This window comes from Falco naumanni, chromosome 10 (assembly GCF_017639655.2).
Source record: "Falco naumanni isolate bFalNau1 chromosome 10, bFalNau1.pat, whole genome shotgun sequence".
NCBI lineage: Eukaryota > Metazoa > Chordata > Aves > Falconiformes > Falconidae > Falco > Falco naumanni.
The window spans coordinates 20,140,568-20,165,706 of record NC_054063.1 but is presented as its reverse complement, the minus strand read 5'-3'; the positions used below and the strand labels follow the sequence as shown (position 1 = coordinate 20,165,706).

At 40.6% G+C, this 25,139-nt stretch overlaps 1 protein-coding gene across 4 annotated transcripts in view; it reads left to right on the top strand.

Annotated features, from left to right (window-relative positions):
• RMDN3 (regulator of microtubule dynamics 3) overlaps positions 1-25,139 on the top strand; it is a 43,840-nt gene that overhangs the window by 14,356 nt on the left and 4,345 nt on the right. For all 4 annotated transcript variants that reach the window (XM_040609484.1, XM_040609482.1, XM_040609483.1 and 1 more), the window contains exons 5-10: positions 579-681; positions 1,764-1,824; positions 18,348-18,423; positions 19,247-19,324; positions 21,596-21,694; positions 23,641-23,694. In XM_040609484.1, coding sequence (XP_040465418.1) covers positions 579-681; positions 1,764-1,824; positions 18,348-18,423; positions 19,247-19,324; positions 21,596-21,694; positions 23,641-23,694 — 471 coding nt within the window. The remainder of the gene's footprint in view (positions 1-578; positions 682-1,763; positions 1,825-18,347; positions 18,424-19,246; positions 19,325-21,595; positions 21,695-23,640; positions 23,695-25,139) is intronic.

Below are 25,139 nucleotides of genomic sequence, written 5' to 3'. Positions count from 1 at the left end.
TTTATTTACAATACTATCACAAAAGAAGCCAAACTCGTAAGTGGTTGTGTTTTAATTTTCTAGGTTTTTTTTTTAAGTAAGTTTGAGTTTGTCAGAACATGCCTGCTTAAAATTTAGCAGTACACCTACTGTACCATCCCAGGTTTAAGATCGAGGCAGGATGTGAAACTGCTTGGATGTGGACTGAGGCACAGAAAAAGTAAAATTCAATTTGTGAATTTTAATTAAGGAAGTAGTGAGGTTTAGGGTGATTTCCACCCCCATAGTGCCTTGAGGGTACTGGGGACTGCTGAAGAACTAACCCCAGTATAGCCATTAAGTGGAGGGGTTCCCTGTGAGAAGTCGACAACAATTGGACCGGTAGCAATAGTGTAGCATTGGAAACTTAATTAAAAATTTGGGCATCCAGTTTGCTCTCTTGTGGTTCTGCTTCAGTTCTCGTAGAGTTGGGCCTTTTAAGGTTTCAGAAAATGTCTGTGTGACTTCTAGTATGTGCACCCACTTGATTTTTCTTTCTTGTGGTCTTTGTCAATGGCAGAATGGGTCTTGATATATCAACGTTTATGTTTTTACTGCAGTATGCAGGTCAGAAAGAATTTCTTTGGCGCCTGGCCCGAGCGCATAGCGATATGTGCGAAATCACAGAGGACGCAGATGAGAAGAGATCGTACGCATCTGATGGTAAGGAATTGTGTATTTGAGGCAAAGGAAGGGGGTGTTCATAGCTGACGTTACACTTCAGATTTATAAACACTACTATTGCAAAAAATGTGGTGGATATATGTTTTTTCTTGTAATTTTTTTTCAGGTAAGTAGCTAGCAGTACTGTGGTGCTGTGTGTTTAAAATTTATGCTTTCTGAAAGATATTATAAGTAGACCAAGGGCTACTTATAAGTGTAAAAGTTTGTCAAAGCTATCATCCTGTGTGGTATTAAACAAGTTTTGCTGTAATGCATTCAGTTTTTCTGTATTGCTAACATGTGCAGATATAAAAAAGAAGCATATTTTTAAATGCATATTTACTTAGAGGAATCAGTTTGGTTTCTTTCCCTTGTTCTTCTTCACTATCTAAAACGTGGTTTGTTTGCAAGGTTGTAGGTGGGTCAAAATAAAACAATAAAAAAATCATTTTTGTCACAGTTAAGGTGTGCAATAAAAGGTACGGTCCTAAATTTCTATCCTGTTTATTATGCACTTAACTATGGTTACTTAATACTGTATCTAATATAATTATTCTTTTCTGGAAATCAGTGTAGCCATTTACTATTTACATATTACACTTACATTACACGAAATTTTAAGTGCTATTTTGATAGTTGTTTTAGCCTTCACTAGGTGCTTAGTTTTCAGCTTTTTGAGACTGCAGGCTCTTGGAGGAGAGAGGGAGAAGTGGGGGTGGGTCCTGGGTCTGAGGCTGTGAAGCGCTTCAGAACAAAACCACTGAAAGCTCTAATTAACTTTTCTTAACATGGTGTGGAGGATGTTTTCACGATAGGTAACTGTACTTCCAAATGAGGTGAAACCATGTTGACAGGTCAGCACAGTTTGCTACTGTACTACAAATATGTGTGATCTCTTTGAGTGGTCTTGGATGTTCGGTATCACTGCAAAAGCAGGAAAATTATTTATGGGATGTTTTCAAATGTATTTTTTTAATTTTATTACTTTTATGCCATTGTAGTATTGTACTCTTAACAGCTCCAGAGAAAGAAGTTAAGGGGGAAAGCAGCTGAATTTCTTACCTCTGACCACTTCCTTGCAGGGAAAGAAGTGATAGAAGCTGCCTTGCAGAAATGGGATCAAAGTGCTGAGTGCCATCAGTGGTATGTAACTTTTTACTTCTTGCTTTTCAGAAGTATAGGAAAAGGACTTAGAGATTGTTGCAAGCTGAACTGTATTTAAAAATTAAAAAAACCCGACTTGCTTTCTCTTACTTGGAGTACACTACATTGATACTGTTTTCTGTAAAAAGCCATTTTTAACAGCTTTGGTTAAGTGGCATAAGTAATGGCTTGACAGATGGTAGGTTTGGCTGTGATTATAGTAATAAACTTCGCATGGCTTACGCCAATTTAATGATGAATTTCTCTCCAAGATGGCCAGAAGAGTTCCTGAGCAAAAGCTCCCAGATACAAGAACGAACTTCTTTGGCTGCTAACAACAAATTGTACCAAGGCTTTTGTGACTCTGCACCTAAAAAATTGATGAACTTTGGTGGTGGTAGTGAGGGATGAAATTCCAGATGAGGCTTGGAGAAACAAGCTGCTGACAAAATGAGCTTGAGACTAGTAGGTGCAGTATGCTCCATTTGGTGTTCACCAGGCTAAATTGAGCAGAGTAAACTGCATATATTCTTTGGGCTACTTGTGGCTTAAGTGCAATGTTTTGAAAAGGTGAAGTTTGTTTAGAAGCTTTCCTGGGAATTGTACAGTTTCCCTTTCTGAGAGTGGAAGACAGTAACTTGCTTAGCAGCTGACTTCTGGGCCCATGTGTGTGCCTGGGGGTGGGATGCTGCAAGTGTCTTGGCGCAGAAACAAGCTGAGCCCTGTCGGCCCCGCTTTTGATTGTGCAAATGCTGGGAAAATGCATATCGGAGCGTCCTGTTCTGTGCCCAGTGCCCACGGGCTGCCAAAGAATGCTTCATGCAGATAACTTGCAGAGAGCTAGTTCCTCAATTTGAGAGCTCAGTATGGTGAGGCTCTTTATTTTCTTTCGAGTCCTCTGCTTCCTTTGGCCCGTCTTCAGCCCCCCCCCCCCTAGAGTGATGTATATATCCTTCAAAGCCAAGCTCACAGCCAGCTGCACAGCTCTTGGGGGCAAAGTCTTAAGAGTTACATACTAAATATGAATGAGGTTTTTCCTTTGTGTTCCTCCAACATTCTTGGGTTAATTGTTGGGTTTTATTCTGTTACTGACATTTTGATAATGCTCTGCTGCACAGGGACGCTTGCTTTATGTCAAGAGGCGATTTATTTCCCTCAGTCAGCTAGGTCTGCGAGCGTGGGCTTAGTGGTATGCCAATGGTCTCGTATTCATCTTAATCCTGGAGTAAGGAGGAACGCCATTCTTATCAGACAGCCTTCTACATCTTCTGGAGAGTGTCTTCTGGCCTGGCACTGCTGCATTCTGCTCTTGGATGCTGCTTCTCACTCTGCAAAGCACTCTGGCTTTGAAATGTATTGAGACAGCAGCATGCGGCACTTTGTTAATTTTTATTTTTTTTTTTATTGGTGCTAAAAGGTGAAATGATCTGTGGTTTAGCCAAGCAAGGTGTTCTATGTATAAATGCTGTGGCTGGTTAGGATTTCAGTCAGATGTAGGCAAAAGGGAAGGTACCTTGCCCTTTTCAGGAGCCTGAATGAACAGGCTTTGGTTGCAACTCATGTATAGAATTGAAAGGATTGTTGCTCTTTTTTTAAAAAAAATGCACCAAGAGAGTTGTTAGAGCAATACAGATATTTGTAGTGATAAAGGAATATGCTTTTCTGGTATTGGGGTGAATTCCTTGATGAACAGTGTTTATCAGCAGTTACTGTGAAGGATTGATGAGATGTGGGATAGACTAAAAGATAAATTATTTTTTTTTAATGGAAATTATTGGGTAAACAGGATGCTAAATATCTTTACCAAACAAGACCTGTGCTTTTCTGAGATGACGAAATTTATTTGGAGGATCGTTTTGGGCTGCTACCATGTAAATAAGTGCCTTTATCATCTTGAAAAGATAGTGTATTTTAGCTCTTAGTAATGAATTGCTGTTCTCAATTAAAGCTTTGATATGAAGGAAGAACAGTGGAACAGACAGCGTGACTAATTTCTAGCAGATTATGGTGTTTGGCTTTGTCTACTGCTTAACATCTTGAAGGAGTGGGTTTTTAGTTGCCAGGTTGAGTCTTAATGTTTGCAAGGCGTTTTGATACTCGATAGCCTGGTATTACACAAAACAAGGTTCTGCTTCAGGGTATATTGATAGCTTGGCTCTGTAATTCAGGTTTATAGTGTGCAGAAGTAATGGCTGTAATGTAATGTTTATTTGTGTGTCTCCAGTAGACAATCTCAAGCCGTTTGAGCTGAGATGTTGTCAGTGCCTCTGTTACAGCCTATGCCTGCCTCTTCCCACGGGGGTTTTGGTGAAAGAGTGCACAGTTCTTGCCCTATTAGACCTGTCTCTTTTCCAAATGAGGTAGGGCTTCTGCATGTACATCTTGCTTTTAATTCTAGAGAGCAGCTGCAGCAAGGGCAGTGGGAGAAAGGAAATAGCAGAGCAGCATGTGGGAGGCATAGAATTTATTGGAAATAAATATGTAACTACCTTTATCAGTCCCAGAAAGAATTATTTTCTACCATGAATAGAACAGGAAATTATTCCCTTTCCAGCTCTGTACGGGTCATGGGATGGTTGCAAGCTGTTTTAATTGCAGACTTTTTATGCTAATTGAATTTACCCTGAGAAAAAAATTATTGCTCATGAAATAATGCTTAATAGATGAGAAGTTACATACATATGAAAAATGTAAGGTAAAACATAGTCCCAAAAGACATTCTAGGTTGTTTTCCCTTTACTCAAGTAATGGGCACATTGCTCAGAATGACATGTAGTTCACCATGTTCTGTGGTAGCGAAGTTTAGGTAAATACAAAAAAGCCCAAAATTGAAAAAATGCAATGATTGCTTTCTGTCAGCCTGCCATCCATAGCTCCAGGTGGGAGAAGCACAGCAGTGAGTTCATGGCCCTGATGGAGCTGTTCTCCGCGGGTTCATGTAATCTTGTCTCAGCCACTTGGATCCTTCCTTTCCCATACCATCCTCTGGTATAGATCCCGTAATTTAACATGATCTGTGTAGAAGCAAACAGACATGCTTACTCTGTTTGAAATTGCCGGTAGAGGTGTTAAAGCTTCTTTTGGTTTTGATTTGGTGCCCTAGCTCTTGGTTTATGGAGAAGTGAACCGAGAATGATTATTCACATTTCCTTTGTAAATTACGGTATTATTCTGTTGTATTTCTCTCATTATTATCTGTTTCCTTTGCTGAAGAATCCCAGTCTTTATCATTTCTTTTCATAGGGAATCATTCCATTATTTCTCATCACCCATGTTATCTTTCCCATACTATTGTCTTTCTACCATATCTTTTTTTCAGACAAAAGGATGGGAATTCACTGCAGAACACAAGTTGTGGGAGCAGCATGGATTTGTGTAATACTAATGTGATGATCCTTTTCATTCTTACTTCCATATACAGTAGTCAACATTATCTTTTTTCCACAACGTATAAATGGACATTTTAATAGAAGTATTCCCAGTGATTTTAGCATCTCTTCTGTGTGATGAAGGCTGTGATTGTGTGTAGGTATCATTAGGGCCGCATTTCTTCCTCTGTGCATGGCTTCATGTTGACCATAACTTTCTATTTTATCAATTGCCGCTCAATGCTTGTGGATCATTTCAGATGCACTTGTGCTGGTTTTTGGTGCTTATTCGTTGTTCTCTATGCTGTATTACTTGCTTCTGTTGCACAAATCATTCCCTGTTTTATTGGCTTTAAGGTGTGATGCTTATCAAGCAAGATAGAAGCTACTTTGCATACAATTGTTGTTGCAAGTAGAACTGTTTTTCCCTCAGTGCCTCATAGTTATTGCATTAATGACTGACATTTAAAAGCAACAAACAAAAATAACGTTTTGAACAAGAAGGGATCTCTGAGTGCTGGCGAAGGCAGCGCTGAGCAGAGCGTGACTGGCTGCAGCTTCAGTGTGTTTTGTGGCTGGATGATTTGATGGCTTTGGCAGTGTGATAATGAGTGGTTTCTCAAGAATGACAGAGAAAGCAGTAAGTGTCTGGGACTATGTCTGGACTAGCTTTGGGATCTGCCCAAATATGAAGGAGAGCCCTTTCATGGATCTCTTGGGTCTTCTTGACATTAGATTTGGTACAAAGCTGTTATTGAAATCGCTTGCTCTTGGAAGCCAGCTGATCCCAAGAGAGCCATCTTTGCAGAGCTGGTCAAAACAGAACCGAGATTTGATCAGGGCTACACAAACAAGTCAGCCTTTGTGCAGTGGGACTGATCTCTGGCTCTGCTTGCCTTGTAGGCGCCACTTAGGAATGCAGAACTATGTGAGAGTTGTGTTGGGCATTTGATGTATTTAGTACCTTTAGAAGAGACTTGTGTATTGCAGGCTGATTGATACTATACCAAGTGTTCTTAATGACTATACCAAGTGTTCTTAATGCCTGTATACCTCTATCTTTATTACTTGATTCTTACTTTTGATATAGACAAAGTAATTCTCTGTTGTAATAGTAAAAGATCTCTGAACAGATAGGTATTGTATCCAACTAAATTGATTACTCCCTTAGCTGATGTCAGCTCATGAATAGGAGGACAGAGCAAGTTTGCAAGTCTGTTCTTGATTGCTTTCAGGGGTGGATGGAAGGGGCATTGATCATTGCACAAACCTCAGCGGTTTGCTGCTTAGGCATGAATATGTGAGAACCTCACAAATGAAGTGAGAGAAACAATCATGGCCTTGTTAGAATCCCCTGTCCATTTCGGTGTGGCTGTTTGCAGCAGGACTGCAAGCACGTAACAGCGGCTTTAGGGATCAGGGGAGGATAGCAAACTGTGTGTTTGCCTTGGCTTCTGCTCCTGTTGTTAATAGAAATATTGGAAGTACAACCAGAGCGGCGAGGGATTTCAGAGGTCCATCTGGGAAAATTTTTTCAGGTGCTTAAGTTGAATATTTCACACTAGAAATTAAATGCCATTTGCTGGCTGCTGAAAGCTTTCATTGCAGAAATAATAAGCTTTGGCTTATATTTTATTATATATGTTATAGAGAAGTGGGAGTAGGATACATTCGTTGGTTGGATGAGCCTCCGAAATGTGCCCTCTCTTCTAAAGACTGTCACTTTGGAGTGACTTGCACACTTGATAGCCACTGAACTGTGTACCAGCCCTTTTCAATTCTGTTGGTACATCTGGCTGGCTGTGGGTAGATACCAGTTTTTTGAAAAGTGACAGCATTCCAGATACGACTTGAAGATAGCTTTAATTTTCTCAACTGGCAGTGTTTCAGGATTTAGCTCTTGATGGATTGCTGCCCAGATCTGGCCAACATCAAATTATGTCTGGATTTATGAACTGAACATTTTCTGTTCTGCTGGTGGATTAAACAGGGAAGTTACTGACAATATAGATTAGGGGCAGAAGCGAATAGGAATAGGCATTAGAAAATATTTCAGAACTCAGAGGAGGAAATATAGCATGCAGCCTGATAACATCCCCCTGACTTGGGAGGGTCCCTCCCTTCCGCACCGGTGTTGGTACCCTGAGGTATCTCCGTGTCCCAAGCCACGGGGGAGTGGGAACACCAGAGAGGAGCCAAAGAAGAGGAAGTACTGAAAAGCAGGAGCAGGGACAAAAGAAATCTCAGCAGGGATCAATATTCCCTCCTTCTCTTGGAAATAGTGAAGTAACTTGACATTTACAGTCTGGGTTGCTTTTTATTTGTTAGGCGTAAAGAAAAGAGAAGTTCTGGGAACTAAGACCTTAAGATTATGAGTATGTTTGTAGAAAGCTCTCACAGCACAGATGATAATACTACAAATGTGGTAAGCAACTCAAGCACTACAAAAGGCTTCAATTTGCAGCTCTTATCATCAGTGTTGATGCAGGTGACTCCTTCCTTGAAAGCGCTAGTAGTTCCTGCAGTATTTTTATATATATATATATATAGTTTGAACATCATGCTTGGCTCTGTCTGGGTTCTTTGCTGGTAGCTCTTGGGAGGACAGCTGAAACTGTGTCTTACTAAAACCAGAGGTTTAAATAAGCTTGAGGTCACCCCATAGAAATTGTATCTTCAGACTTCACTGGGGATGAATACATTTTGTTGTACGAAGAGAACACATGGTCCTTTCCTATCACCTCCCTCAGCAAACTAAAGATCTTCAGCAGATAAAGCCAACATAGAAACTGAACAAAACTGAAGACAAATTTTGTGTCCTAGATGAGGTAGCTAATGAAGAGTTTAACTCTGGGGATCAAGGAAAGACAGATTTCAGTGCAGGTAGAGAGGGGGATATTTCAGCCTTTCTTTTCTGTGGCATTCATTTGAATGTTGACTGAAATGACTAATGAAAATTAACTTTGGTTTTAGCTGTGTGCCTGAGTAGACTCCTTACTGCCTAACACAGAACAACATAATTTGCCTGGTCGCTTTGGAACCTGAATATGTTGATAAGAATTTGAGTATGAAACAGAGCACTGGTCCAGAAAGGTGTTTGGTTTCTAGTGTTTAAGGAATCAAGAACACAGAGTTGGGAGGGACCTCCAGAAAGTCATCTCGCTCATCATTCTGCGAACCTCCTGTTGTCATTGCTGTCTCATGAACTCTATCCAACTTGTCTTTTTTTTTTTTTCTTTGTAATTTGTTACTTAGAAATTGTATATAGTACTTTAGCTGAGGCTTGCTAGTGCGGCATCATGTTATTGCCATCGGCTCCTTATGATGTACTGTAACCTTTTTAAGTTTTCTCAGCAGCCCCCTCCCTCTCTTAATTGATGAATTTTCTAGCATATGCTGGTCTGCAGCCTATTTTAAATTTAATCTCTACTATATTACCCAACTTAATGGAGTTATTTAATAATATCAGTGTTGTCAGGGGATTTTTTTGATACTCCATTCAATGTCCATTTGTTCACAGTAATTTTCAAAGAACAGTTAAAAGCAGAAGAATTAGGGTAAAGGAGACTCAGGTAATTAATCACTCCCAAACAAATTCATGTTTTTTTCTGATGGATGTTCTTCAGAACAGTTTAGACAGACCTCCAGTGATGAACCTCCCATGTTCACCCTCCAGTGAAATGCAGATCAACATTAAATCGGTTACAGTGATACCATCTTTCCTTTGTTTGCTTACAGGAATGTCACAAAAAGGATGCCAACGATCCTAGAACTTAACATACATCAGTCTGTCTTTTTTTTTTTTTTTGTCCTCATTCATTTCTCTAAAAGCAGGAGGTGGAGTTTATTTTGATATTCTCTTCTTGTCTCTTACTGGCAAGACTGGGAATTCAAGTTGCTAGAAACTTCTGTATCCCATCTGTTGGTGCAAAGCACAGAAATTAAAGACAGTACCAAGCATCTGAGCAGACTTTCTGTCTGTAACTGGAAGCGGTTTTGAGTGATCACCTGAATTCATCCTGAGATTCCTAGGGCTGCATTTTTTCAGTCTTCCAAGTTGAGGTACTATTTTAGGTGATGTTCTGCTTCAAGGTGGTATGGGAATTAGTTTGTGTGTGTTGGGCTTTTGCTTTCACCTCAGAGTATCTTGGTCAAATAAAGTAGTCCTTGTGGAACTGATAGCTGTTGGAGAGGGTGAGGCTTTGCGTGTGTAGTAGGCTTTGGCTGCTTTTGTAGAGGGACGGGGGTCGTCGTGAATTGCTTCTGTTGTGTGTTCTTCTTGGTTCCACTAGAGCAAAGCTGAGCAGTTTGTTACTTGGCAGACATAAGCCATCATCTGCCTCTGCTGTGCAATAAGTAACAAAAATAAAAATAAAAAAAACCAACAGTACTGTCTCAAAAAAAATTAAGTTTTCATATAAAATAGTAAAGACCTTCATACAAATCCCTGGGCATTTGGGATGCCTGTTTGGCTGGCAGTGGGATGATGTTTGGGCTGCTATAGCTGTGGCTCTTGTGCATTCTACTACCGAGTCAAATTCATATGAGGTCTCCTGCAGTTGTGTAAGTAATGCTGAAGTCATTCCCAAACTGTCATCCGGAGCAGTCACGAGAAGCCTGCAGAGGGCTTTTTGCATAGTTTTGCTCGCAGTTGCCACATCACTTCAGCTGGAGCTATGTACGCGGTTACTTTTTCCACCAAATTGTGCAAGCATGTGATAGAGGACAGCTACTTAAAAATAAAAGGTTTGGAGTGGATCTGTGGGAGTTTTAAGAAATGATATTTTAATTTTTTTCCACTTTCTCACCATATGTACATACCTGCAGTTAAGATCAGTATACCAGTCTCTAGATGAGGAGATACACAGTTCAATTATGGTGTATTGAGCAAAAAGTTCACACTTGCAAGTGAAATAATTATACCGGTAAAAAACAGAACCAAATCACAATTCCATGGTATTCCCAAACTAGCCTGTCTAGGAAATTTCAGGGGTGAAAAGAGGAATAATAATTTTTTAAAAAAATAATAATTACACTTCCAAATAATCGTGTATGCCAGTTAAATCTGAGAGGTCCTGTTCCCCTGAGTTAGGTACAAGATAAATAGGTTTCCTTGAGCTAGCCATTGCTGGATGACACTCTTGACATGAAATGCAAGAGCTTTAGCAATTTACAGCACCATTATTTACGGTTTTAGAGCACTAAGTGAAGATAAATATATACAATTAAAAATTTTGAGGGAAAATTTTTATTTGGTGAGTATACAACATAGTAAATATCCAGAAAAATATGGAGCTGTGGAGCTAAGAGCAACTGGCTGTTGTGAAAGCTGAAAAATCTAAGATGCTGAGAGGGAGGGAATGGCATATATGGCTGTGTGGTAACCAAGGTAAAAATTCTTAAGAAGAAAAAAACCCCAGACTTAAGCAGTTCATAGTAGCTGCGGATAAGAATGTTTTCCCCCCCTGCCCAAGAACATACTGTGCAGCAAAAATCTGTGGGATTTTGGATTATTTGATATACCCAAAATTATAGCTTTTTTTATAACTAAAAGGATAGAACTAAAAAAACTCATATAGGAAGACAACTAAGAAGTAATCTCATTTAGGTGGTGATATCCAGATACCTACTATGTTTGTTTAATACCAGGATGCTAATTCTACTACAGAATTGTTGCGCTGCGGGATGAGTGTTGAATGTTATAAAAACATAAATAAATCAGATATATCAACAGATAAACAGAGGATCTCTGTGAATTTAAATTCCATGTAGAAATAGAAAATGTGTTAACATTAGTTGGCTTGGATAGTGACACACAAGCTAAAGAAAACTACGGAGCTCAGAATATCTTTTGGGGCAGAATTCACAATAATGTGAGAAGACTATTCTCCTTTGTGCTTTCCCCCAAGGCTTGATAAGCATGTCATGTTGGAACATAATGTAGCAAATTTTTTTGTGTGATTTTTTTTTTTTTTTTTTTTTTTAAATAACCACCATAAAAGATATGGTAAGATGATGATAATGTCCTGGAGTGTTAAAAGCAGTGAAACGGGTCTTGATTTGGCAGTGAGCAATAGATAGGGTCTGGTTCAAGGTGTTACAAAAGCAAACCCACTTTATAGTCATTACCATAAAGTACTGAGATAGAACATCCTTGTAGGAGCATGGGAAGGGTTTCGGTGCGTAGTGATAACTTGAAAAGAAATGAAATGTCTATGAGGAAGCTTGAGTACAGGAAGAGCTATAGGAATAAAGTGCTTGCAGATGATTCAAAGCTTGTTTAAAGGCAGAGTTTTAGAGGTTCAGAATAACTAATAAGCTACTCATGAACGAAAATAAAAGAAGCCTTTAATCATAGTACCTTTTTTATTTCCTTTAAACAGCAGAGGAGACTATTAGAACTACAAGAAGACATCTTTCAATGTCCTGTGCACAAAGGAAAGCAGAACAGGGAGGGAGTCTAGCAAGCTAAATTAAAATCACTACTAAAATATTTCAGAGGTGGTAAAAAACCAGAACTGTTACCAGAAATTGAGAAATACTAGCTGTGATACATAACTAATGGCTTAAATTTGCATCACTGAGAGCAATAAATGTAGTGCTGATCTTTAAAGGGTAATTAGATGATCAAGGAAACTAACAACTCACCCAGCTTCCTTGCCTGCCCTGTCACTTAAAGCTATTTTAAATATAAGTTGGAGGCTAATAGGGTATGCCACCTTCATGAGAAAACGCAACTGTTATACAGAAATGTCTCACAGCGTGGGTGAGGGTGCCAGCCCACCAGTACTGTGTGGTTGGAGTTTCAGAAGTCCTGGACAAATTCCGTCGTGCAAGTCTCTGAGTGGGACTGAGCTATTATGAGTAAACAGCGTTGGCTGAATAGCAAGCTAAAAATGGGAAACAAGGGAAGATGTGCTCTGCTTTCAGAGCTGGGGGAGGTTACCGAGTGTGCCAGGATGTGTACTGTTAAGCATATTCTTAAACAGAGCGAAGATGTGAGCTCAAACTGACTTCAGAAAGTTGCAGAAGGATGTCTTCCATCAAATCAGTGTGCAGGTGGTGTTGGTAGAAGCAAAGTAATAATCACAGGTTAAAAGCATTCCTAATTATGCATGTACGGTGATGGTCTTTTAAAACAAGAGAGATTGTGTCTTAATTAAGCAGTTATTTGAAAGTGTTCACTCCTAGGCATCGAAGGGCAAAGTATGGGTTGAAAGAGGAGAACCAGGAAAGCATCTTTATTCACGGTGCACAGCTATAGTACATCTACATGGCAGTTTCCTTTTTGGAATAGATAAAATATCAGGAAGGTGATAAGAATGATTAAAGGTCTAAAAGAAAGCTTAGAGGAACAATTAAATAGACTGGATTTTTCAGCTCCAAAGCAAGTGAGCTGAACTTCAGGTTCCTCATGAAAGCCTTGACAAAGGCTGGGTGCTCTCCCAGCTTTGTGAGCGATGGCTCTGCACCTTTCCCCATGTTAAGCTGTTTCCAGTAGTGCACACAGAAACAGGATAGTGGGCCGGGGTGACCTCTGGCTTGATCCAGCATAGCTGCTCTCACGTGGCAAAATATTTTCAGGCTTCATCAAAAGGTGTGCCAGGAAAAATAATAATATAGCAAGTATGGCAGGTTTCTTCTCTTTAGAATAACTTGTCATCTCTGTAACGGGCAGTTCAAACAAGCTGTGCAGATTTGATGTTCAGTGACCTTGGTTGGAGTGATGCCAGGCAAGATCTAGAATATTTCGTTGACACTTTTCCATGCAGTACCTGTAGCTCAGGTGGCCTGTGATGTGTTGAAGCTTTAATTATAATGTAAGACCAAGGCTGCTCCTGCTCTGTAGGAAGCAGAAGCCGATCTTCCCCTGAAAGGCTGCGGTCCCCAGCAAGACTTCAGAGGAGGAGCTGCTGCAAAGTCTTTCACACAGTGTTTTCTTTTGCAGGACTTAGTTTTCAGTTGTAAGGATAAAGTCTTAAAATGGCTTACCCGAGATGTGTGCTCTTAGGACAGTGCTTCAGGCAGTGGCTCTAGCCACATTGCAGGTAGTGTTTAGTTTATCAAGACAATCTAGTGTGGCTCATCAAGTATGAGGCTGCGAGCGCCAGCAATGCACAGGAAATCAAGTTTGCTATCGCTGGCCGCCTGTTCTAGAGTGAGGAGCTTAGGTGTTCATGTGAAAGGAGCTTGCTGTGCCCAGGGACTCTCAGAATATTTGAAAGTTTGGAACACAGATGTGTAAAGATTTTTTTTTCTGCAAGGAGGTGGTGTCAGGCTTCTGAAACACAGAACCAAAGCAAACCCTGGGCAGATGAAGCACGAACAGCAAACCCTGTACAGCAAAGCTATGTAATTATGTGCATGCAAAGAGGACTTCATCTTTACCTACTAACTGTTTAGAAAGTGTGAATGACATGGATGTAGTGCCCCATGTGGATCATTTAAAGGGTAAGACGTTTGATGTCTCAAACCTCTTTGGGCAGTAGCCAATTTTCAGAATATATTAAATGAAATGTTATTAAAGAGGTGGTAGAAAGCATCCTGAAAAGTGTTCCTCTATACATACCTGGGGGTTTTGGTTGGTATGGGGTTTTTTTTATTGGGGTTTTTTTGGGTGTTTTGGGGGGGTTTCTTTGGTTGGTTTTTTTTTTTTTACAATTTAAGAGTAGCTGTAAGTATTTTTGTGAGTCAGAACAGAGGTGAAGCCAATGTTAATCATGGCAGTTTTTGATGTGATCCCTTAGTGTGAAAGAACATGTATAAAATTTTAATCCCCGTGGAAAATTGAGACAGTGACAGTAGAAAACCAATGTTTCTTTAATCTAGAACATGATTTATTGTGCTTAAATTTCTAGCATACATGCCATCATCGTCGATTACCCTTTTCAGCAGGTCTGTACATTACAGATTTGCTATCTCTGCCCAAGTCTTGGGGTTTCTTACACCTCAAACTGGGCTTTTATCTCCCATGTCAAGCCAGCGGGGCTCTTGATGAATTCTTACCCTTATCTGGGAAGATGTATGACCAGCAGTGAACACAGCAGTGACGTGGCTTTCTACAAAGTAAACCAAAGTTTATCGATACTCAGCTGGCACACAGCCAGACTTACGCTGCTGACAGGGCAAAGCCAGGCTTAGACTGCGGACTTGTGTGTGGTGGGAAGTTAATGCAGAAACTAGGTTGTTCGTATAGAATGTAGAAACTCTCCCGTATGGATGTTCATAGCCTGTAGGGAAGGGAGATCTGGTTGTGCCACTGGAGAACAGGGCTACTAAGCATAGCCAAACGGGGAATTATTTCAGCTTAACTGATGCTCTGTGAATTTACACCCTGGCCTCCTCGCTGAGCTCTCCATGCAGACAAAGCCTGGAGGAATACTTCTGCCTTCCTCGTGTTTTCCTTCGGTCTTGTCTCCCCTTAGGAAAGCCCAAGCTCTTTAAGACCAGACAGTCGTTAATTTCAGGTTAAGTCACTGGGGATTCTGCTGGCTCTCCCAAAGTACTAATTCCTAAATTAATGATTATTTTAATTTTTGGTGTGTTGCAGTCCAAGTACTTTCATGCTACTTATCTGTCTCCTTCTTGTTCTCAAGTGAAGAGAGTAGTCAGTGCACAGGAAGGTGAAAAACTGGTAATGCTCATAAAAAATTGGAGGACTTATAAATTCTTTTATAGAGATGTGTATTTTGGAACTTTGTTTCTCCAGATCATTTACTTGATAAAGGGTTTTATTCTTCTAGCTTTTATCTGACTCTGGTGGGTGAAAGTTGAGCTCTGAGAAGGATTTTTAATCTTCTTGTCTGTGTATGATAAAACTTCTTTCTTGATTTACTGGCAGTGCTGCTTGAATGACACTGAAGAATTTTTACAAGCTAGCCTTGATCTGTTCAGTTCACAGCTAATGCTGATTGAATAGGAATGTGTTCTAGCTCATTAGTTTGTTGGGTGTTGCAATGAAAAATTAGTTAAATATGTATGAAGCAAATTTTGATGTCAATAAAAGGAAAGAACTTTGGTGCCTTCACGCTGTTGTCACTGGTCAGACTTTCCTGTTTGGCTCATCTTCAACAATACAAAGCACACTCTATTTCACTTTTATCAGTTGGCTGCAAAATTGCTGCTTCGCCTCACTTCTTTCCCCCTTTCCTTTTATTCTCCTTTGCCTTGCAGTTTCTTTTTAATTTCCTGATTGTCTAATGCAGAGAGAAGCACTAGCACGCTCGGCTAGCGAGTCTTTGAAACAGTTAAAAGAGATAAGAGATGTATTTGGGTTGGCAAACCTTGCTGGCCATGGAGCTGGAGGTGCTGGGCTGTGCTTAGCTGTGTTTTGTGCTCAGAGGCCAGGAGTCCTGCTTCGATGGGAGTCAGCCAGAGTGCAGCATCGAAAATGAAGTTTCTTCAGAGCTCTGTGTCCCAGGCTTGGGGATTTAAGCTGGAAGAGCAGAGGGTCTCTCATCTGGTAGTATCTGCTTCCACAGAGTTTATTTTCTAATAAATGGGGAAATGTTACTGAGCTGAGATTCATACGGGAACTTGCAGTTTGACCAGTGTCAGCAGCTTAATGAGTAGTTCTGGTTAATAATTAGTCAAGGGATATCATAATACAAGGTTTTGGTAACTTCCGAGACATCAATCTGCACAGTGCTTCAAGAGGTTACATCTTGTTTACAGAAGATGAAAATCCCCTTCCCTAACTCATTATTTTTAATCTATCCTGTTACTGCCGGTCAGTCCTCCTGAACTCAGCAATGCCTCTTGTGACACTCATCCCAAGGCGTTTCACCAGATGAACTAGAATAAATAGCTCCAACAAGCCAAGCTAAACAAGCAGAAGAGAAAAAAGCAGAAAACCATGTTGGTACTGCTGAGCGAGGAAGGGAAGCTGGGATCTGAAGACCTCCAGAGCCTAAAATCTCAGAACCGCAAAGTCTTGTGTATGAAAATCACCCGCAGGCTGGTGCCATCGGACCTCGAGGCACAAGCTGAAAAGGAAGGTTCACGCAAAGGGCTGAGACCAGCAAAGCTGGGTTGAGTAGAGTCATCTGGGACTGCAGGGAAAAAACAGTTCAGGCATCTCTTAGCATTTTTTTTTTCTTTTTAAAAAAATTATTTTATTTTCATGACACAAAGATAGGACTACTGTTTACTGCTTATTTTATGTAACATCTCGCCAGGCTGTTAAAAAAAAATCTGGTATTTATATTTCTTGACAGCTGCATATCGCACCACTTGATGTTTATATGTTTGGTGGAGAGATCCGACTGAACTAGCTCAGTGTCCCGTTGGACTTGCTGCTGCTTTGAAGGGGCTCGTTAGGCTTTTGCTGGGGAAGGATGGGGTGATATAAAGGGAGGTTATGCAGCAGTTTAGCTTCTATTTCAAAAAGGCATGGTGTTCCCCTGTTTTGTTGCAGAACCTTAAACTTGACCTAATCTTATTTAATGCCTGCCCATGTATTCAGTAGCTTAAACAGTATGGTTATAGGAGCTATATTCTGACAAGTTCCTATATGTTAGACAGGGCTACAGACTGTACGATTTATTGTATAGAAATATTTTTATCTTGTGATCTTAGAAAATAAGCCTTTTGTTGGCTTGTATTTCTAAACCGAGTCATGTTGTGGTTAAGGGTATTTAGCACAGGCTGATGTTTGTTGTGAAACAAAACTGGAGGAGATCGTAAAAACATTTACTTCAGCATCTGTAAGTGACAGATTGTGTCAGTGCAGCTGTGAACTTTGTCAGTGGGAGAGAATGGATTTTACCCAGTTAAGACACTGATCTAGTAATCTTTTCCGGTATCATGAAAAAATAAGAATTTTAGAACTGAACCAGAGGGTTTTTTTCCCAATAAAATTAGCATGTTAAAATAATCAGATTTAATGAAAAATTCTAAATAATCAGGAGATGCAACTTCTTTGTAGTGTAGCTGACACATTGAAAACTTAGTTCAGGCAAGAGCAATGAGGTGTGAAATGTTTTTTGGGGGGGGGGTTTTGTGACACTGAAGGAAGTGTGGAGACTCAGAAGTCTTCTGACAAATTCCTGCATGAACATCTGTTGTGGTTAGCTGTCACCAGGGGTGCTTTGGGATATGGTGTGTTGAGATGAGACAGAGTATCCAGCAGCACTGGGATGTGGATGTAGTAAAGAAATCTCGAGGGAGGTTTCCTTGCATCTTTCTGCTTTTCAGCTTTGTTTTTTTGAAAGAACGAGACTTGTGTTATTCATTTGTCCATCTGTTGCACCTAATATTTTTTGAGCCATAGTCAAAGAAGAGTGAGGAAGCCTCTTCCGTTCCCACAGCTCTTACCTAAGTGGGATGGCAGAGGTCAAAGACCAAATCAGCACAGCTGAAATATCAGTTTGCATTGAATCGCACACCTCCACAGTTTGGTTTTTTTGTTTCTTGGGAAGCAGTGGAGGGAGGGAGGGCATTTGAACCTCTGTGGTGCAGGGCAGTGAGATGGGAGGGTGCAAATCCATGGATAATTAACCTTCCTTAACTTTCACAGCTCATGAAACAACTGATTTTGCTAGGGCCTATGCTTCTCAGGCTCACAATTTATGATCTCTTACTGGACAACACTAAATGGCTTTGCCCTTTCAACATGTTATTTTTCTTCCCACGTTTGGTGGCCGTGTTGGGCTGCAGGATCTAGGTAGGTTTTCATGATCTTTTCCCTTGAAGTAGACGGCAGCTGTGCTATAGATTGGGTGTTTCGTATGGAAGATCACTGCATCTTAGAGCTTTTCGTAGTTCTGGCTCTCGCTGCAGTAGCATTTATTCTTCACTGCTCTGTGCTTTGACACAGTTTTGTTGCTGAGTGAAGAGATTTAGGGCGTAGAAGTGTGCTGCTCCTGTTTTATGTAGAACAAGGCTTTCCAGCCATCACTGCAAGGAATTTTTGTCTCACTGTCAATCCATTCCTGTTGACTTGCCAACATCATTCAAGCTAATTCCTTCTTGTGCGCTACATTTCTTACTGCATATGTCTCTTCCCTGTAAAAGATGTACGGTATTCCTTGTTTTCCCCAGTAAGTTGTGAAGCTTTAATGCACTTACATATCTTCCTTTTGAAGGTAGCAACAGAATACAAATGTATATTTTAAACTGCCTGCTTGATTTCATGCAAATGTCTCCTCTGTGTAGGTATGCTATTCTTTGTGGGCAGTTATCAGAACATGAGAGTATTCAGAAGCGCATTCAAATCGGATATGTTTTTAAGGTGAGTAGGATGGATGTGCTGGTTTTTGTGTAAATATTGAACAATACTTATTTCTGTAGTAATAAATTAGGAAAATTGGCTCCAGCTCTTGTTAAGGAAGCGATAGGTCTTGAAGAGATGCTGTGAGTGGGAGGTGTGGGCTGACGAAGGTGACTCCAGCGACATGTAATGGGGGTGACAGGTCTGGCTCTGCACTTTTGCACACTGTAATCTCAGAAAAAAGAAGAGGAAAAGTCTTGCAAATAAAATGTCTGTATATGGTGAGACTGAGAACTCCTAACATCAAATTACAATGTGGTAGTAAGATGGAGCAACGACTTTTCTTCAGTAACTGTGAGCATGCTCGCACCCTCCCCTAAATGCAAAGCAGTTATTTCTCAAAGAGGATTTAATCTTCCTGAGGTTCCTTTATTTGCCTCTTATCCACAGCAGGGATGTTACAGGGTAAGAGGATGTGCCTGGAACAGTTCCTACAGAACAGGCCACGTATAATTATTGCCTTGTCAGCTATCAATGTGACTAATGAGTTGATTCTGTCAAAGCTCTGAAAAGGTGGTAGAACAAAATGAAGGGCAGCTTCATTTTTTTAATTATGTATAGTAATTCTTGTCTCTGAGACTCATAAAATGCTGGTTTTCTGTGTTCACTGAAACCGTTTTTAAGAAAATTTGGAATCTCTTTGTAGCTGTAACTTTATTGGTCACTGACAGTTAACTTGTGGACTTCTTCCTTTCCCTCTTTCCACATTTGTTCATCTGCTGTCGTGAATATTGTGTTAGCTTATAACAAAAATATAATGTGTGTTGGTGATGGTTTTCCATAGGAACACATTGATAAGGCGATTGAACTGAAACCAGAGGATCCAAAGTGTTACTATCTCTTGGGCAGGTGGTGTTACCAGGTAAAATAGTTTATTACTACTTACTGCTGTTTTCTTCCTCCTTGGAATTTAAATCATCCCTATTTAAATGAAAGAGAGATGGGTTCAAACCACCAGCTGTAAGGACTGAGGACACTCTTTGGTGGTTGAACTCGGATATTGTATCGGAAAGTACAGGTGTGGGAATGTCCTGGTTGCTTGGAGAAGTAGTTTAAAGGGTGTGCCTGCATGGGATCGAGAAGCTCTTCATTTCAGTCCTGAAACAGTGCCAGGTAAAACACTCCACTGATGAATACTGTTAACTCATTGCATTCAGAAACCTCTTACGATGTAAAAGCTCATGTTCTTGTATGTGTAGCACCTCCATGCTTTTATAAAAGCACTGCTGAAACTGTTGTCTGCCAGGACACAGTGGATTCAGAATCTCTCAGCTTTCCATCGAAGTGTTTTCTGAACTGTAATTGAGAAGTCTTAGGCAGTCCACCTCCCTCTTGTCTGCCTCTTACTAAATCTAAAATGTATACCTTCATACTGGTGTTACCACTCAAAGCACTCTCTTTTAAATGGTACAGGTTTTTAACAAGAGTTTATGTAAGTTCATAGCGAGAGGGACTACAGAAACACTGAGCTGGTGATTGGGACAAATGCCAGCTGAGCCCATTTCCAGCCGGTTGCTCTCTGCTAATGGTCAAAGGCCAGAAGAAGGTATAGAAAGGCCAGTGGTACTGAACACACACTGATGTTTTAAGAAGCATGAAGAGAGTGGTTTCATATTGGCAATGTCATTTGCTCTTTGGCAACATCATTTGCTCTTGCTATTGTAATACTTTTGTCCCTGAATCAATAAAAGGCTTTAAAAGTACTTGGTGTACTTCTGTGTGATAAGAGTAAAAGCTGCTGGGGCATTTGCAGTTTCATTTATATATTGCCACTATTCTGCGTTTCATTTTTCCCTCTGCTTTTTGTCTCTTTCCTAAAGGGAAGCTGTTTGCTTGAAGTGTTATTTCTGAGTTGCTCTGAAGGGTTCAGGGCCCTGGACACAGTTTTTAGTCACTGCAGGTGGCATGGGAAGTGAAATGGCAAAAAATGGATTAGAAAAAGTACTAGATGCAAACTAGCTTACTGTTCCCTGTGCTTTACTTAGTGAAAAACTACCTTCAGTTCTTTAAGCACATATGGATGTGATCGAGGACATTTCAGGGCTGGCAAGAGCTGCTGCACACAGTGTATCTGTATAATATTTAGCATGTGTTTCCTCTGCCTTTGCTATGCAAAGTATTGGAGGTATTAGAAGTAAGCGTGCCGGCTGCTTTCTATTTCTTGACAGGGAGAAGCTTGGAGTCAAATACCATAAATCAGATTTAGTGCCTATAAAAAGAAGTAAGAGTTTGCAGTAAATATCTACTTTTCAGTTTATACAACTTGAAAGTGCTTCACTACTGTAAAAAATGAAGTCACATTGCAGGGGCTGTAGCTGAATTGACGCTGTTAATTACAGAGGAGCAGTGAACTAAACTAGTGGAAGCTCGTAGCTCTTTATTCTGTTATGGACTTACTACTGCTCTTAGAGCTGTTGAAGCTATGAAACAAAACCAGATGTATGCAGAAATACGTTAGTGCTTCTGCTATTCTGCATTATAAGAATTATATAACATTAAACCAAGAAGACATTATCAGAAGTTACAGTCCTGTGCGTCCTTTCCCTCATGGAAGTTTCAGGGTGTTTCTTATTAGAGAGAGGAGCTGGGAGCAGGAGAATAAGATTTCATGAAATAATTATTATAGCTACCTGTTTCTCAAGATGTGAGTATCTGTTGGTGGGAAGACTTTAGCCTGCCTCTCGAGGGATCTTTGTATGGGGAGAACACATACAAGGTTGCAGCTGGCGATGGGAGGGCTCCGTACATGCATTTTCCCCGATGCATCTCTGGGAACTGCCAGCAACTGGTGTGGCTGCAATGCGGCGGTTTGGGATTTTGGACCACCCGCACTGTTGCGTGCCTGCAATATCCAGTTATAGAGACAGAGACAAATCTTACTTTGAGCATTGTGCGTGTGGCAGCTGATGTACGGAATTGCAAAAGCTGACTTGGTATAAGGAAAGGCACGTCAGGTTTAATTCTGTGGCTGGACTTGGGTACTTGTCCAGAATCTGCCGACACTACCAAGGTCCTTGGCTTTCTCTCAGGTGCATGAGCCAGCTACAAGAAACTGGATGGTTCCTTGTCTGTATACTTTTGCATATGCTGTGTCTCTAGAGGGGTTGACAGTTTAATCTTACTGTCTCTGCAGGTTTCCCACCTGGGGTGGCTTGAAAAAAAGACTGCTTCTGCTTTGTTTGAAGCTCCTCCTACAGCCACTGTACAGGACGCGCTGCAAAACTTCTTACGGGTAATGGAATCTGATAAGTAAGAATATTGCTAACCTGCCAAATGCAATCACAAGTGTGGAGCTGGAGTATTTGTGTTCTGCTTAAACTTAGTGCTTTCCCAAGTGCTCCATGATACATCTCCATTGACTAGAACCTGTGGAGGAAAAGCTGGTGAAAGGAAAAATTGTGGAGCCTCTGTTATGGAACAGCCAGACAGAAGAAAGTGATTTTGAAGACATCGGAACTAGACCCAAAGTGTTCAGAATTAGTTTTAAGGGGTTTGGTTTTCATTTTAAAAGCTGCATAGTGGAGTGATTCATTGCTTGATATTAAAGGCATATGGTCTGCTCTTTCAGGGTCTGTAAGATCTGTTTGAGCTCATCTCTGGGAATGCTTGTGTAGATACATTCTGTCTTGATTTCTCTCAGAATGTTTTATTAAAAGGCTGTCTGATGAGGTCAGACTCTGCTTCAAACATTTTAAGACAACTACTTTAAGGTTTCAGGGGCATATTGCTTATGTATTTCTAGAAAGCAATTCTTCAGAGTACTTCCTGCGTCGTGAGAGTCCTGCCCTCTGAATGGCTTCTTTTCGTCCTCCCGTTGATGAAAATGAATTTTAAGATCTGGTCTGAGTCACATTTTTGAGCATACAGCTCTTGTTGCAAGGGTCTGCACAAGATGAGTTAAGCAGACTGTCTTTGGCTGTGCCTGTGAGAACTACTCTTGAGCACCTCTGATGAAGTGTTACAGAAACAAATTGCCCTACCACTTTATAACTCATAGGTGGGTCAGCGGTTCTGGAAAGTGTCAGGGAATGTCATACTTATTTCAGTTTCTTACGATTTTGCCAAAATGTTGTTGTTTGAGACTGGGTAGGTGGTAGGTATCAGCCCTAGGCAACTGACTTTTCAGCCAGAGTGGTTAAATCGTTTCAGAACTAAGTTTGAGGCAAAGTGTTTTGTTTCTTTTCATTAGAGAGAAAAACAGCTTGTCGCTTTTATTGATGAGTTGGGACAGTGCTGCAGTTTGAAACAGGAACTTGTATTTTCTGAGGTTTAGCTTTGGTCAGATATGTAGATTTTCAAAAGGACACAGAAGCGTCCCTCTGGAAGCTGATTACCCCCGAACAAGTGTGATTCCTGTATGCTCACAGAGTCCGTTTCAGCTTTCAGCCACAGTTGGCACGCTTCAGGGGAATGGAAATCTTCCGGCAAATTGCAGCTCTGGGTTAGTCACAAGCTGAACTAGATCTAAGGTCAGACAACAGAATTAAGAGGATGAACACTGTCTGTCTTGTGCTCTCGGTCCTTCCTCTGATGTCTGGGGCCAGACATCCTGGTAGAGCACATTGGGGAGTTTGCGTGAGGGTGGGATACAGGTCGGGCCAAGGGTTCTTGATGGGAACATACTGGAATAAAGTTACTTGGAGAGCGGTAACTGTAGCTGAGTGAATGGAAGAAGGCAGGGGGGCATGAGTAACTAGGAACCTGGGAATTAGTAGCCAGGAAGGAGAAGATGAAAAATTGGGGGAAGATTCCTGAGATTTGGCACCAGTATATTTGGGAAAAGCCCAAGTGGTTGAGACTGCATGGGCAAGGAGGTTAAAAATAGTGCACGCACATGTGCAAGTGGAGGTTGTCAGGCTGGTTCTGAGTTTCCCTTAGCTTCTGAGTGCTTGACTTCACCTCACTGTTCTTTCGTGGCGCTTGGATTTGGTGAGAGTGTGAATGTTGTTCGTTGAGTCACGGGCACTGTATGAGAATCTGAGGACTGTACTAACCCAGCCAGGCAACCCTATGAAAAACTCTTACACTACCGATTTACAAAAGTAGGGTTTAGTAATTTTTTTTTCTTTTCTTTTTTAAGAGATGGAGCAAACCTGATGTAAGCATTAATTGTGTCCTTTGCACATCCTAATGTCTGCTCCCCTCTGCCTGCTGCACCCTCCCCTCTGTCCTTTGTAGGTTGAAGAGCTCAGCCCAGGATTTTCCAAAGCAGGACGAGTATACATTGCCAAGGTAACCAGTCACTTGTTGCTTTCTTTAGATCAGTCATATGCTCCTAGGATAAGATTTGTATTAAAAAATTACCTTTGGCTGTAAAGTGCTATGGACATGTAAATTATTTCATGCAGAAGCAAGATTTTGTAAGATGATAATGTTCCTAAAAAAGGTCAAATCATCACCTGGTGTGGAGACATTACAATTCAGGGAGGATATTGCCTTTGAGTCATCCAGCGGAGCACCCTTCTTGTTTTTTAAGAGATCAAATTCTATATAAAGCAGCACTGGTAACTGGTAAGCCACAGGCTGGAGGTTTAATACCACCACCACTATGGACTTCTGTGGTGTGTACAGAAAGTGTCATGGGGAAAAGTAAAGGATAAAGTATGTCTCTATCTTACCAGGACAGATGGGAGTCTTGAGTGATGATTAAATACACCACGAGTGCCTGGAGCTGGAGCTCCAAAGTTCTTTTTGTTTGCGTTGAGGGAATAATTGGTTTTGAACTCTTAAATGTTAAAGTTGCTGCTTAATACCTACAGCCTCCAGTTGGAGTCTAGTTTAAAGTCCAAATAGCTTTAGAAGTATTAGCCAGAGTGGGCGTAGCAAAGAGTAGCTGTAGTCATTCTCTGTGAAATTCCTGAATTCCCAGTGTCCCAAAGAATGTGAATTTTATCAGGGTAGCGTGCAAGTCATAGGATCTGCTTGGTCTGGAATACATTATTACTGGAACCTAGGTGCAAAACTTATTCCACAATAAGCATCTCATTAAAAGAGAATAAAGGTGATAGCAGAGGAGGAAGACCTAGCAAGAGGTGTAGTAGCCTTCACACCAGCTGGATTTCGTCTTTGATGTATTGCAGCTCACTGTGTGTATTTAGTCATGAGTCATCTGTTAGATAAAATCAGATACGTATTTGTAAATCAGCTAGCTTTTTGTTTCTGGCTGCTTATGTACCATGATGAATGTGGTCTTAATTGCTTCTCTTTCTGCTTGTAAATACAGCCAGCTTTCATGGAAATTCAAAATCGCCCCTAAATGTCTTTTGTAGTATAAAGGATGGAAGACTTGGAACTTATTTCCAGGGAAGCTGCAGCAGCAAATACTGTCAAGTCTTAACCTGAACAGATTTTCAGAGTTGATGTAAAAATGTGGGTTTCATTGTGTGTAATCTATATCAGCTGATATGTTTTTATTGGGTTAATAGTTCACCACATGTCTGGCAGATGTGATTGAGCTTCAGAAATATACTGCAAACACAAATTAGCGTAGAGGTTAGTAGGACTACTTGGATCCCTTTGATTTTAGGTTTGGGTTGGGTTTTTTTTTCCTCTAATCCCAGGCTTTGTTACTTTGGGTCACATATTCAATCACAAAATTTAAAAAGTGTAATTGGTGTCTGATTATTTTGAAAGAGATAGTGCTCTGATGGGTCAAACTTCAGAGGAAAAAATAATTG